The sequence below is a fragment of the Peromyscus maniculatus genome, chromosome 11 (genome assembly GCF_049852395.1).
Source record: "Peromyscus maniculatus bairdii isolate BWxNUB_F1_BW_parent chromosome 11, HU_Pman_BW_mat_3.1, whole genome shotgun sequence".
NCBI lineage: Eukaryota > Metazoa > Chordata > Mammalia > Rodentia > Cricetidae > Peromyscus > Peromyscus maniculatus.
In genome coordinates this window covers 97,713,149-97,728,690 of record NC_134862.1, presented here as the reverse complement: position 1 = coordinate 97,728,690, position 15,542 = coordinate 97,713,149, and the positions used below count along the sequence as shown (strand labels likewise).

Genomic DNA, 15,542 nt, shown 5'->3' with positions numbered 1-15,542 from the left:
GGGCACTGGGATGATTTCCACCTATAATGACTGTCTATTTTAGAGATTTGTTGTTGTTGTTTGTTTTTCAAGACAGGGTTCTCTGTGTTGTGTAGCCCTAGCTGTCCTGGAACTTGCTCTGTAGATCAGGCTGGCCTTGAACTCATAGAGATCCACTTGCCTCTGCCTCCTGAGTGCTGGGATTAAAAGGGTGCACCGCCACTGCCCAGCTACCATGGTCTCTTTTAGCAATCTGTTTGATTAGGTAGAACCTGACAACCCAGACTGAGTAGCACATGCCTGTGCATGTGTGTTCATGAGCATGTGAACAGACATGTGTGGTGTGTGGGTTATACATGCATGTAGAGGCCAGAGGACATCCTTGGCTGTTGTTTCTCTGGCATAGTCCACCTTTTCTTTGTGAGACAGGCTCGCTCCTTGACCTGGAACCCATCAAGTAGGCTAGGCTGGCTCACCACTGAGTGCAGGAATCTATTTGTCTCTGTCCCCCAACTCTTGGATCACATGTGTATGCTGCACCATGCCACTTTTTGGTCTGTTTTTAATGTTGAATCTGGGGATCAAATTCAGGTCCTGATGCTGGCATGACACGCTCTTTCCTGTTTAAGCCATCTCTCCAGGCCTAGAGCAAGCATTTTTATTTTCAGTGTAGACTGTCCTACTTCTTCACAACATTTGTCTTCATGCTTAAATTATCATTTTATCGCCGGGCGGTGGTGGCGCACGCCTTTAATCCCAGCACTTGGGAGGCAGAGGCAGGCGGATCTCTGTGAGTTCGAGGCCATCCTGGGCTACTAAGTGAGTTCCAGGAAAGGCGCAAAGCTACACAGAGAAACCCTGTCTCGAAAAAACCAAAAAAAAAAAAAAAAAAAATTATCATTTTATCATCAGTTCCTAAATTCTTCAAAAATCTTCATCACATTTTTATATGTATGTGTGCATGTGCATGCTTGCGTGTCTGTGTCTGTGTACATGTGTACCACTCATACATGTGTGGCCGTCAGAGGATGCTTTTCTGTGGGAGCGGGTTCTCTTTTGTGGGAGAGAATTCTTCAAGACTGAATTCAGTTTGCGAGGCTTGGGTGACAAGCACCTTTACCTGCTGAGACATCTTGGTAGCCTGATCCTCAATTCTTGTCTCTGGCTTTTACATGTCATGTTTTCAACAGTCTGATAGATGCCTCTATATACATTTTCTAGAATGCCTTCAATCTCTACAAGAGATTACTATCAGAACAAGCTATGCTTTTCCCTTCCAAGTGGACTCACCCCAAGCTTCCTCTTTCAGTTAATGGTTAAACTATTCTCCACGCCCTTAAGCCAAGGGCCTGAGGAAGGCCCTTGGGGTAACCTCATTTTTTTTTAACTCCCGAACCCAAGTGACCATTAGATTTTTATGATCTTTCAATATAATTTGGGGTTTATAGAAAAATCAACAACAAAGGAAGTTGAATGTGTTAAAAGGATCTAAGCTATTTTTGGAAAGCAAGACTGCCTGGTAAATGATGGATTGAAACTTGAGGACTGGAGGCCAGGAGCAGGTTCGTATAATGACTTCAGCAGTAACACAGACTAGAATAGCATTTTTTCTTTATTCCTCTGTGGTCCCAGAGAGCAGCTCTTCTCTCATTATAGCAGATTACTAATTTAAAAAAGTCAGAAACTGTTACTTTTGTGAATGTGGCTCCTATGGTTAACTTTTAGCACAAAGTAGCTCAATAATGTGTCAGGTGATTAAATGAATGAATTAGACTTCGGGATAACGGTAACCTCTCTCTTTTAAAAATACTTATTTAATGTGATTGCCTGAGTGTGAGTATGTGCACCGTGTGTGCAGCTCCCACAGCGGCCAGAAGAGTGCATCTGAGCCCCTTGAATCTGCTGCAGTTACAGGCCGCTAGGAGCTGCCAGATGCGGGAGCTTGGAACTGAACCAGGGTCCTCTGAAAGAGTAGCACATTCTCCTAAAAGCTGAGCGCCCCTTCCCTGCTTAAAGACAAGAAACTCAGTAGAGTTAAAGGTCTTGTCTGGATTGCACATTGGCTTGTTGTGGGTAGTACTGATATGGCGTGGCTGCATATCAAAGCTTATGTTTCTAAGCCTTGAAAGTAGAATCTTAGATTAAGCTAGCAGGAAAGGAAAATCAGGGCAGGGCTGAGAAAAGCTGGGTAGATAAATAGACCAGTTCTCAACCAGTCAAATTGCTATTAATGAAATAGGAAAATTAGAAAGATTTTACATTCTAAAGACCAAGTTTCCTAGTCTGAGACCCACACATCCTGGACACATGTGGCTTCATGTCCAAGAATGCTCAAAGACAAGCACAAACACAGAACTTTGTGGAATGTTCTTTTGATTTGTAAAATTATAGGGACACACGCTTTTCCTGTCTGAAACAAGGAAATTAGTATAATTTCACTTTTCCTTGTTCATAAAACCTGGCTGTGAGTTCTTCTGCCTAAAATGTCTGAGTGTAGAAAAATGGGAATGTCGTGAAAGTTTTTACAAGACTAAAGGTTAGAAGCAGAAGTCACTTCAGAGTGAACCACGCATAAGACTACTGAAGAAATTCATGCTGAAGCACCTTGTGCTGAAAACAACTGTTCATGAGAAACTCAGAGAATGCCTTTAGTCTCTCCACGTTCCCTTGAAAGGAATTCACCATGAACAATACAGCCCAGACATGGAACAAACAGGTGCTCTGGCCTATGACACTTCTGTTCAGTGTCACAATAGCAAAGTCTATATTACTTCTCTTCATGAGAGGATAAAAAGCTATCATAAGATCAAATTCCTAAAATTTTAGATAAGTTTACATTTCTCTTGGTTGGTGTAATGCATACACATCTTGGACTTATCTAGAAGATGTTCTCCAAGGCCTAATTCTCCTGTCAGAAGAAACCAGGAATATTTGTAGCGTTCCTAGCAAACTGCTGTAATTAAAATGAAGTTTGAGGGTTGGGGGAAGGAACTGATTATGGAGATCATTTGAGACTCTCAGTTCATTAACTGGTGAGGAGAACCGGGTAACATATTAAAGAAGAATGCCATGAGGCTCCCTATTCCCTTTAAAACATCCTACAGAGAGCACTTCTTGAAGTAGTAGAGATGATTAGAGAATGAGCCAGGGACCCTTCCAGTTTGCAATTTGACCTTTAAACAGGAATATGTCTTTACAGAACTTTCTATCAGGTACTCCTGATCATTGGAACATTGGAACACCTCATCATTCCAAGTCACATTGGAGTCTCTCTCCTTAATACCATGATGTAGTCTGCAGTCAACAGAAGGGAGGCTGCTGTCTGTCATGTATGGCATTATGAGGTGAGAAGGATGGCCTGGATGGACACTGAGCGTGGAGCTGGCTCTCCTAGGTTTTCCTAGGACCTGGACTCTAACAACGCATCACTTTTTAATGATGGACATTTGTAGCAAATGCCTTCCACATTATGGAACTCAAGGCAAACATATGGATGCCACACCTACATGGGTCAGAAGATCAAATGTGGGGCTAAGAAACTGTAAACTCATGGCCATTGCTCGAGGCTGACTCTTAGGATGACATGCTCACTCTGTTTCTTTCATTCCTTGGGAAGATCTTGTGGAAGAGTCTGGAAGGCATACTCACCATGCTCTCATGTTCCCTCCAACACTTCTAAAACCCTCTCTTACACAAAGCCACTATTCCAAATAGATATGAATGTTCCATCCATGCAAGTGACTGTCCTCACACTCTCTCACTGTATGGCTTTTTAAGTGTGCCTTGTACATGGTCAAGTTGTGCAGTGAAAACAATCTGTCATTCATCCTTGGCGGTAATTTTAAGTGGTCTCCCACCCAATCGGTCTGAAGTCAGCTTCTCTGTCTTCAGTCTGGACCTACAGCAGACTGCTTCCAGGCTCTGCATCCTTCAACTTCTCTGCTCAAAAATGACAGGACTCCCAGTGGGGCTAGGGCACAAGATTGCCCTTCTACTGTGTTTCAGCTATGGACACAGTATTGATCTAGGTTTGAGCATGGCTAGCCACAGCATGAACCTGGGAAATGTATTTTTCACCTTGCAGTTAATGGGCAACGAGAGCCCTTTACGTGCACCTATGAGGTGTTGGAGCAGAAAATGCACTTTAAACTGTGGACATGTCAAACACTGACAAACACCTAGAAAAGAAGGTCCCACCACTGCCATCACTTTGCAGGGCAGTGACATGCAGTCTGTGGCGTCCCTGAAACCCCATGCCATCTGCAATGGATCTGAGATGATGGAGCCCTCTGGTATCCTGATGACTAAATGAAATGAAACGGGCATATTTGTTAGAATCAGCTGGGGAGCCTCACGACTTGGTTAGTTCCCAAGTTCATAAATTCCTGTCAGAGCAAAAGGAGCCTCGGAAACGCGAGTGCACCAATCTACCCTAAGTGCAAATGGCAGTTTTGTTATTTGGTGTCAGAGTTACCAGTCGCACAGTGACAAGCTGCCATAACACATTTTCTTGTTCTCTGAAGAACAAGGGTTGTGTTGGTTAATATTCCTGGCAGTGCTCCTTTTCATAATTTACAACAACTAGATGCTGATAGGTTATTTAACATTTATGAAGTTAAGATGTAATCAGAAAAACCCTGATTATCTTTACAAATAAAAAAGTTAAATTATTCAACTTTTTTCCCCTCTTTGTGGCTTCATTTCACAGCAGGTGCATACTTTACAACGGGACAAGTCAATCATGTGAGCCCTTTTCAAATCCTTTTTTTAAGCAACAGGAGCAGTAACAATTCTAAGAGTAAAAAAAAATGTATAACACATTAATTCAGTCTGATAGCAGCATTTGCTTCCAAAGACAGCTTACGCTTAGAACAGTGTCTCTAACACACTGGCCGACACCCTCCTCTGTGCAGGCGCGGGTGTCTCAATTATGTCCTTTTGGGGGGTGAGAGGTGAAGCAGGCTTCCTTCACTTCTTTGATGATAACTGTAGAGGATGCTGACAGAGGCTGACAGCTCCACTCTGTAGCCTTTGCTCCCTCCGCAGATGGCGGGGTTTCCCAGAGGAGGGACGACGTCTCAGCTTCTTTTAGCCTTTCAGTGTGATCCAGTGTCCCAATCCTGCCACACCCATGAGCGGGGATCAGTAAATATATTCTTGTTGGTTAAGTGAATACAAGGACCCAAAGGCAGATGAATTCTGCATTCTATGACGTTTTGAAGCTGCAGATAAAATGACCCTGCTGGACCATTGGTTGGATTGCCCAGCAATTATACTGTGGTCATTCACATATTCTGTATCTATAGTAAAGTTATTTTTTAATTGAACTTGATTATATAGATGATAAAATGATTTGCTCTATATATTAATTAGGAAGAAAAATAGATTATGATTTTTAACAGTATATACACATGCACACATACACACATGACAGCAAACTGGACAATGATCATTTGGACAGGAGGTGGTCGTAGGCACTGTGGGGTCAAGGGAGAGCAGTGAGGAGAGAGACTATGAACTGAAGACATGATAGCACATATGAAAATGCCATAATTACACTCATCATTGAGTACACTGAATATATGCTAACTTTAAAACATTTAAAAATTAAATAGTTAAAAAGAAAAGTCATGAGACAAGATAGGCCCTGTAGGTTGCTTCCGATAGCTATGTAATGAATGGCCTAGAGAAAGCCACAGTTTCAAAAATCTACCTTGACTTTTCTCACTGGTAAAATATGGAAAATAGGTTGGTGTGGTGGCCCACACCTCTGATTCCAGCCATTTGTGATGTTGAGACAGAGGGATTGCTGAAAGTATAAGGTTTTCCTTGACTATGTAATGAGACACTATCACCAAAACCCCAAACAAATGTAGAATACAGGACATGAGACATGAAGTTATAGTTACTGAGAGGGATAAGTGTTTATCTCAACAAAATGCCCAGCTCATATTAAGATTGAATAATGCAAGAAACATTTACTTATTAATATGCAAATGAAACATAAATCATGAACTGGGTTTCATCTTTTTTGAAGCTTTCCAATCCTTGTCATTTGGTTACTGCACTCAACAGTGAAAACCAAAACAATAGTCAATGTTGAATCGTCCAAATTAGGGCAAGGTGAATTTTTTATTTAGAAAAGTTGATGTGAACTTTGTTGTTAAACAGATAGCATCCAACTCTACTCACTACAGCTGAGGCTTTAACTCAACACCCACTGGGGTGTCTTGTGTCTATAGATGGCCCATATTGTGGCTAACTAACCTTTCATCAAAACATGATTAATAAAAAGTATTTATGTGCCCATGCAGGATTAATTAAAATGATTTCCCAGCAGAAGCATGGTTGCCAATTCTTTTCTTTAATGGACTAAAAGATAAATGGGCAAGGGAAAGTGCCAGGGTTTCAATATTATGCCTTAAACTTAAATAACTCACCATCCTTAGTGAGAAAAAGCTCTTGCTGAATGCGGTGCTATTGTTAATTAGGACATGATTAAGGGGTGGATAGTTCAAAATATAGTCATCATCTTGATAAATTACAATGGCTCATTATTATCTGCAGAGTTTAAATAATTTTGAATGTTTGGGTTCTTAAACAGCAGGACTGGCTGCCTCTGTTCTTTTTCTGAGTAAACGGTTTATACTCCATGAAGCCTTTGCTTCTCAATATTCTACCATTTTTCACCCATTAAAGTAACATATATCATTGCTTTCTTTCTGTTGGATCTGTCCTGGTACAAGGTCCAGAGCGAATACTAGGAAAGAGGACACTTGAGGAGGACACTAACCTGGCCCCTCTTGCCTCTAATTTGAACAACAACTGGCTAGTATCTTTTCATGGTTTACCACATGGTCTTAAATATTCACACCTCAGCAATGGAAGGTAAGTTACTATCATGACTCCCTCCCCCTTAAAAAAATATTCTATTTATATCCTATATAATTTTTTCGTTTCATTTTATTTTTCTGTGTATGGGTATTTTGCATATGTGTATGTCTGCACTTCATGCTCATGCAGTGCCCTTAGAAGCCAGAAGAAGGTGTTGAATTCCATGGGACGTGAGTTACAGACAGTTGTGAGCTACTGTGTGGGTGCTGGGAATTGAACTTGAGTAATCGGGAAGAGCAGCCAGTGCTCTTTTACCATCGAACTATCTTTTCAGCACTGATTTATTTTAAATTATGTGTATATGTGTCTATGAGTACAGATGCCTACAGGAGCCACAGGAGGGCATCGGAGCTAAAGTTACAGCAGTTATGAACTGCCTGAGTGGGTGTTGGGAACAGAATTGAATCTGGTCCTTGGAGAGAGCAGTCCTGGCTCTTTCCCACAGAACCATCTCTCTCTAGCTCCTTCCCTTTTTTTTGTTTTTTTTTTGTTTGTTTGTTTTTTGAGACAGGATTTCTCTGTGCAGTTTTGGTGACTTTCCTGGAACTCACTCTGTAGCCCAGGCTGGCCTCGAACTTGCAGAGATCCGCCTGCCTCTGCCTCCCAATTGCTGGGATTAAAGGTGTGCGCCACCACTGCCTGGCTTCTTCCCTTCTAAAAAGGCAGAGCCTGAGCTTTGGGCACTGTGCAGTCTGCCCAAGGCCACAGGGAAACTAAGAAGGGGGGCTCATTCCACACTGAACCTGTCACCTTCTTTCCTGAAAGCTGATAAACTATGTAGCCACCAGACAACAGCAACAGTCTTCGGAAAACACAGGCATGTGCATATTTCTCTTTAAAGTCAATCTCTCTCTCTCTCTCTCTCTCTCTCTCTCTCTCTCTCTCTCTCTCTCTCTCTCTCTCTCTCTCTCTCTCTCTCTCTCTCTGTGGTGTTGAGCATCCATGAAGAGAGTGGTGGTCCTTAACAGAAAATCAAGAAGTGTATGGATACTTTTACTCGGCATGGGAAATTTGTATTTCCTGCACGGTAATACAAACTTCCTATTTCTCATTGCTTTTTCCATGAAGTCAGCAAACATCTTGTAACATATGTTGCTGTCCATCACCCACCATACAAAGAGCAGGCATCTTAATGTTTTACAGGTTTGAGTGTTTTGGAATTACCTCTACTGACATTTATGAGTTAAATAGGGGATAAGTGGGCCCAGCTTTACCTAGGACAGAGAATATTGAACAAGGCTGTAAACCAGTCTTAGAATAATCTCTTCATGGGTAGTGGAGACATTTCTCAACCTCCCCTGTTCTCACTTGCTCTTACTTGCTGAGTCTGGACGATTCTTTCTGGACTCTGGCTGGGTAGGCAGAGTCTTCTGACTCATCCATACACGTTAGTTTGGTGATTCTTTGCCCTTACAGCGCTCACCATTTCCCAATTAATTCTCCCGCTCTTGACTTGCCTGACCAAACACCCTCCTTCCAGAATCATTTGGTTTTAAACAACAGTATCCCTATCCCCTGGATCCCTTGGCTACCACTTCATAAAGCAGATTGCATATCTCATGCATTTGTAAGACTTCCAGTGAAAAATGCAAAGCTTTGGATTGGGGAGTTAAACCAAAGGCAGGAAGGAATTACTTGTTAAAGACAGCAATTGAACAGATTCACATTTGAATCCTGGCAATGCCTGGTGACCTTGAGCATATGATACTATTATTCCACAATTCAAATTCTTAGTACGGGAAATTACCTCTTAATGTCTGCATAAGAAATAACTGGAGCCTGGGAGTGTTTGGCACATAGTAGGATTTAAGAAGTGTGCATCCATGATATCAGCTCTCACCATCACAGTTACCCTTCCCCTGGGTGTCCTCACTCCTTTTACCAGCAGATTTATTGGCACGATCTAAGATGTAGTTTATCGATAGCATCGGAAACATAATTTGAAAACCTGAAATACAGTTAATTACCTAGGTAATTCTTGTGTTGCCAAGCAACCACATGGACTATTTGCTCCCAGCAACTTACCTGCCTGAGGTTACTCTGTCTATATTGATCCCCACAAAATGCACATGAAAAGAAATCAACTAATTCCATCAATATTTTGGCTTTGTATGTTCAAGAGAAAACCACTGACTTCTCTCTTCAGGAAGTAGTGTTGCTGACCACTTTGGTTTGGTATGAGAGAGTCTAAACTTTGGTGGTGCATTTGAGTCATGTAGAGAGCTCTTAAAAACAAACAAACAAACAAACAAACAAACAAACAAACAAACAAACAAACAAACATCTTGCCTGTACCTCAAGAGAATCTTTTTCCATGAGCCTTGAGTGGAATATTTGTGTTTTTCTTTTTGGATGGAGTTTCGTGTAGCCCAAGCAGATTTCCCACTTCCTGTATAGCTGAAGAGGACTAAACTTCTGATCCTCCTTCCTCTTCCTCCAGAGTGCTACAAGTACAGTGTGCACCATGTCCGGGATGCTTAGATACAGACCCAGAGCTTTCTGCAAGCTTCCAACTGAGACACCTCTTAGTCTGAGGATTTGCTTTCGAATAAGATCACCAGGAATTCTAAAGTCTGTCCACGGTTAGAAACTACAGATGTGGATTCTTTGACTTCCTATGTCTATGGTGCAGTAATTCTGAACTTCAGAATATGGGAGAAGATCTAGAAAATTCTGTAAACAGCTTTGCTCAAAACAACTTTGCTTCCCTTCTGCTTAACACATACATTTGTGGCTACTCAGTACAGAAAAAAAATGATCCCAATCAAGAGACAATTTCTGATAGAACCAACTGCGCACCTTGCACAGGGCACAGTCACCTGATTTCCTGAGTTTGGAATCCTTCCAGGCACCAGGAAAATGATGTTTAAGATTTTAATCCTTCTATATATGACATTGTTTTTTTTGTAATGGATTTCATGCATCTACAATATTGACAGGTTTGGAAATAATAGATTTGCTAACAATTGGTTAAATAGAGTTAGCATATAATTCTTCATTTTCCTTTAGTCTGGACTGAAAATTTCGACCAAGCTTGAGATAGGAAAGAGTTACTGTTACATTTTATAAGCAAGGGTTATCTTTTATTCCATAGTGGGACTTTCCTTATTGAAAGTATTATATATCCAACATAAAAAGGTGATGGTGAATTCAAAGAAGAAAATGACACAGTGCTAGGAAATTTGAGAAACGTCTTGAAAAATTTTTAATACTGTACTGTACCAAGTGCTTTTGGCATTTTGAAAATGAAGCTATTAGCTCTGAGGAAACGCTGAGAGAAAATACATTTTAAAGGTAAGTGTGTTTGTATGTATGTGTGTGTGCATGCACGTGTCACGGTGTGCTCATGGAGGTCAGGAGACATCTTCCCACTTGGTCTAGGCAGGGCTTTCTTGATTCTGTTATATGGAGGGTTCTGAGACAGGTGGACTCTGAGGTTTCTCCCAACTCTCCTGCCCCTGCCTCCCATCTTGCATGGGAGTGCTAGAATTATAGGTGTGCACATGGCACCAGGCTTCTTGTGTAGGCTTGGGGGATAAGACTCCAGCCATTAGGCTTGCACAGCTAGGTTGGTGTCTTTACCTGACGAACCATTTCCTGGGCCCAGAAAATAAATATAAAAGAGTTATTAAAATGATTGTGTTGAGGCTATTAAGAGTTAAATTTAAAAGATCACTCACTTGGTAGCCCAGGTTGGCCTTGAACTCACAGAGATCCGCCTGCCTCTGCCTCCCAAGTGCTGGGATTAAAGGCATGCACCACCACCACCGGCAACATTCATTGATATAAAGAATAGCAGTGCTAAACTCACTGCATGGTGATTCAGATTACATGTTAACAAAGAGATGTTTTCCAAAAAGAAAATTTTTGAGACAAGTGATATTGGTTAGTTTGTAGATCTCCATGATGTCTGTTCTACAAACCAATCAGGTGTTATGTGTATATATTATTAATTAGATTTTTGACAATTTCATAAACGTATATAATGAGCTCTGGACATTCTCACTTTTCACTCTCTTGACCCCTCTCACTGCTGTTAATTCCCTTTCCTCCATAGAGGTTCCTTCCCCATGTCCATGTCTTCTCGTTCTGTTTTGTGACTCATTGAATTTAAGCAGGGCCATCTGTCACAATGGGCTAGCTACCCATTGGAGCCAGAGGGCTTTCTGGTGGCTACACAACCCAGGACAATGGCTCCCCCTTCACAGCACCCATCAACAGCCATAAATCTCCAGGGAGGGGTAGAGCCCCCCACCCCCCACCCCATCCATGACTGTCTGTCGACAGGCCCAGTCTTGTGCAGGCTCGGTGCAGGAAATCACAGCTGTGGTTAAGTTCATGACACCCATGTTTGTATCATGCCCAGAAGATGGTGTTTTAAGTCCGTGATGATTATGTAATTCAGTGACAGGCATGTCCTTGATTATTTTAAGAAACAGGTTTGCCAATGGCCAGAATAGCTATGTTTAACACTGGACTGACTTGTGATTGAACTTAGGCTAATGGAGTTTGTTTCAATTTCAATTTAAGAGTGGGGATTGCAAACAAGATCTTAGGCTGAGGGCCCCATGGTGGAGTTCATGCTTGGCATGTGTAAAGCTGGAGGTTCTATTTTAGAACCCCAGAACATTTATGGTCAGCGTATGTAGTCTAGTGCTAGATGGTAGTTTCTTATATAGTGTGTGCAAAGTCCCAAGTTCTCTCTGTAGTACTGAAAGAAAAAATAAAATCAAATATTTTGAAAGTGAATTTTAAGCCTATAATCAGGTTTAAATTTTACTTAATCACCTGTACTTTATGTCGAAAGATAGGGATAATTTCAGTCTCTCTCCCTTGCTCTCCCTTTTCTCTGTGCATGTGTGTACATGTGCATGTATGTGTGTGTGAGAGAGAGGTGAGGTGAGGTGGTCTGCTTACACACACAGAGGCTGGAATCACTGGCAGGTACCATTCTCTATCTTTCTCCAACTTATTTTCTGAAACAGTCTTTCTGGAGCCTGGAGTTCTCAGATTCAGACAGAAGAGCAGGTTAGCACGCCTCAGGGATTGTCCCATCTCTGCTCTCCCTCTCTGGGATTATAGGTCCATGCTATCACACCCGGATTTCTTACATGGGTGTAGGGAATTTTACCTCAGGTCCTTGTATGAGGATGGAAAGTACTCTACCCACTGACCTATCCAGCTTTTTTATTTAATCTCCATAGTATCTACCCAAGGATTATACTAATATCAGAATGTAATAATGCACTAAATCATCAAAGCAGTTTGACATTGATGAAATAGCCTAAGGGAGGTCACTGAGCAGAGAGGGGACATCCAGTGGTTATCACCATTCACACAGTAAGCTTATAGTTAGAACAGGCCAATGTCTTCCCAAGTTCCCTGATGCCATACAGAAAAAACACTCTAGGCCAGTGAGCCCACCCAGGATCCATGTGGAAAGGAATGCCAGAGTGGTTATACCCTCTGATTTGCCTCAGATATATATGCATGAGTGAAAAGACAGAGCTTTTAGAATTTTGAATTCCAAAAATACACTGCTTTGATAGAGAGGCAGATAGATGTGTCTACATATTTATATAGGTAGATATGCATGCATGTAAATGTACATACGTGTAGAAATGCATATTATGATAATTTGAATGAGAAATGTCCCCATAGGCTCAAGTATTTGAATGCTTGGTCCCCAGATGGTGGAGGTGCTTGGGGGAAGTTATGGAGCCTTGAGGAGTTGGAGCCTTGCTAGAGGAAGTGTGACACTGGGGGCGAGCTTTGAGGGTTTACAGCCATATCCCACTTCCGGTTCACTCTCTGCTTGTGATCTCTCAGCTTCCTGCTCCACCTGCCTGCTGTCATGTATTCCATTGGAACCATAATCTAAAACAAACTTTTCTAAGTTGTTTCTGTTTGTGGTGTTAATATTGCAGCAACAGAGGTGTAACTAATATATATATATATATATATATATATATATATATATATATGTAGACAATCACACACATGTAGACTTACATGTGTAGATGTGTATTTTGACTGCTCCATTCATATTTATCTGTGAGGAAGCTGTGATTTACTGTGAAGGCACATTTTCAGCCTGTTTCCATTAAACTATGAGAGAGAGAGAGAGAGAGAGAGAGAGAGAGAGAGAGAGAGAGAGAGAGAGAGAGAAAGAGAGAGGGAAATTATTCCATTTTTTTTCTTTACCTGGCGTTGGCCATGCTACAAATATGGAATCAGAGCCCAGTGCGGTGACATTACATGGGGGACGGACGTCTTCCGGGGTCCACACGGGCGTCTGGACAACGTACTCCTCGCTCATGCTGCTGCCCCCTCCCGTTTTTGCTTCTAACTTGTAAACGTACCTGAAGACACAAAAGCTGTTATCAGCCAGTCGTTGAGACTGGGACAATGTTTGCTGGCTTCCCAACCTGTTGTTTGGCCCTAAATTTGTGACAATATTTGAATTCTTTCCTATGAGGAATGCTATCATGAACTTGGTGGTGGCGTAGAGCATTGACCACGCTGCTCTCTAGAGCGGTCTCCCAACGCCATGTTGAACCCTGTAGTCATTCATGGCTTTTCCAGAGAATTTCAAGAACATCTTGGGGTGTGCTACTGGGCTGTGAAAATTCAATTTAGTCTTTTCCATGTCTAAATGGTTTGAATTTCAGGGAGATTCATTTAGAAGCAGAGATATTTAAATTGATCTGTTATCTTCCCCAATAAAACTAAATTATTCTCTATTCTCTGCACTGAAACATCTGTTGATGTAGGGTTTATCTTGTGTCTGCTGAGAAATGAATGGGAATGAATTGCAAATGGGTGGCTAAGATGACTCCTGTAGACAGAGCATTGCAGGGTGGCGAGTGGAGGGGAGACAAGAAGTGGTAGGTGATGGCAACACGATTCTCCTAATCTCTTTAGTTGCTAACTTTGGAACATAAGTTTTAAATACCATTGGGTAATTTTTGAAGTTGGACATTGTATTTTATATATTTAAATTTCTCATGACTTTTTTGTCAAATAGAGGACGAATTATCTGTATGTTAAAAGGATTTCATGTAGGCTGAAAACTAACAGCTATTTAGCACTTTTATCCGTGACAGCATGGCTAATGAATAAGGAGATTAATTCAATAATGGGATAACATTTTAACGGGAGATATTCTGTCTCAGCCTTGAACAACTTAGAAAGCTTAGAGTGTGGTTGGCCAAGTTTCCCTCTCTCACCTGCTGTTGGGTTCCAGGTTTTTATCAGTGAAATTCTGTTCATCACTGCCGCCCACGAGAAGCAAGCTTCCATTACGCCTCAGCTGATATTGAGAAATGAGGCCGTTGGGCTTTTCTGGAGGATTCCAATATAATTCCACGGTTGTAGAATTGATGATGATGTGTCGAGGTGTCACCCAAACTCCTGGCAGAAATGACACAGTGAGGTTTTATTGTGAGGATAAAATACATGCCTTGTGAAACGGGACAGCTCCCTCCACAAGCCAGCTAGCCCTTCCTTATCTGTGGTGAAAGCAGTCTCACTGTGGAAGAGACAAACATGCACGCACGGCCTTTGCTTTGGAGATGAAACAAGTCACCAAGCCTGGACTTGCTTTCCCTCTGGCTTTGCTTTTGAATGCCACACCACTAGCCGTGGGAAGTTTCCGAGGCTGGGCCTTTGTTCTGGCTGTAATTTAATGCAGGAAAGCTAGAAGAAAATGTGGGCATTTGAAACGGACACTCTTCACCTGGGTTGTGTGGAAGGAAGCCCAATCAGGCATTTACCGGAATTATCCGGTTCAGTCAGTTAGAATTTCTACTTCCCTCTTGTACCAGGGGCTATGCATGGTTTTTTTTTTTTTTTTTTTTTTTTTCCCAATACTTTCTGGCCTGACTTCCTGGTTTCCCAAGATTCTTCAACTGTCTCTTAAAACACTGGAGTGTCTTCGAGCCCCAGGATCTCTCCTCTCTTCCGCATTCTTCTCCTGCCCCACCCCCACATCCTCTACCCTCCCAAACTCCTTGACGATCTCCCTTGCTCACCTATGCAGAAGGCTCCCCAAGGCCTATTTTATACCAATTCTCCCGTGGGCTTCAGACTTACGAATCCAACCCTTCATGTGACACTGTCATTTAGCTATCTATTTACATGTCAAAAGCTCAAAGCATTAACATTGGGACTCTGGATGTTCCTTCTACAGGATATGTAGCTCCAAGCTTGCCCACAGATTAATTTCCTCAGGCAAAACACACGAACGGAATTCTCCTAAGGTATCCCAACCCTTTACTCCCGGCCCTGAGCGCCGCAGACCCGACGAAGTTCTCGTCTTCACTGCTGTCTCCCGGGCCACAGCCTTTCAGGTACTTCTGTACTAGCATCTTGTCTTTTGCCGTTCTGGGGACTGAACCCAGGGTCGGCCATGCTGGCCACCTGCGCTACTCTGGAGCTGCACCCTTAGCCACGTCACAGCCTTGAAGCTTTTTAAGTCTCTGTGCCTTGGATTCACTATGCAGTGGAGAGCAGCCTTGAGCTCCTCCTCCCTCGGGCTGGATTACAGGGGCGTGCTGCTGCTGCTGGGCTAGCTCTGCTCTAAGTCTCGGCTGTCTCTACACCTTTGGAATCTTCTCAGCACTCCCTGCTTATTTCATATGTGTTAGGAAACACATGACTCTTATTTT

General features: G+C 42.2%; 1 protein-coding gene across 1 annotated transcript in view; it reads right to left on the bottom strand.

Annotated features, from left to right (window-relative positions):
* Window positions 1-15,542, bottom strand: part of LOC102928770 (usherin) — a 418,898-nt gene that overhangs the window by 102,571 nt on the left and 300,785 nt on the right. The window contains exons 36-37 of the mRNA XM_076548181.1: window positions 14,103-14,286; window positions 13,078-13,235 (exon numbers count right to left, since the gene is read on the bottom strand). Of these exons, the coding sequence (XP_076404296.1) occupies window positions 13,078-13,235; window positions 14,103-14,286 (342 nt within the window). The remainder of the gene's footprint in view (window positions 1-13,077; window positions 13,236-14,102; window positions 14,287-15,542) is intronic.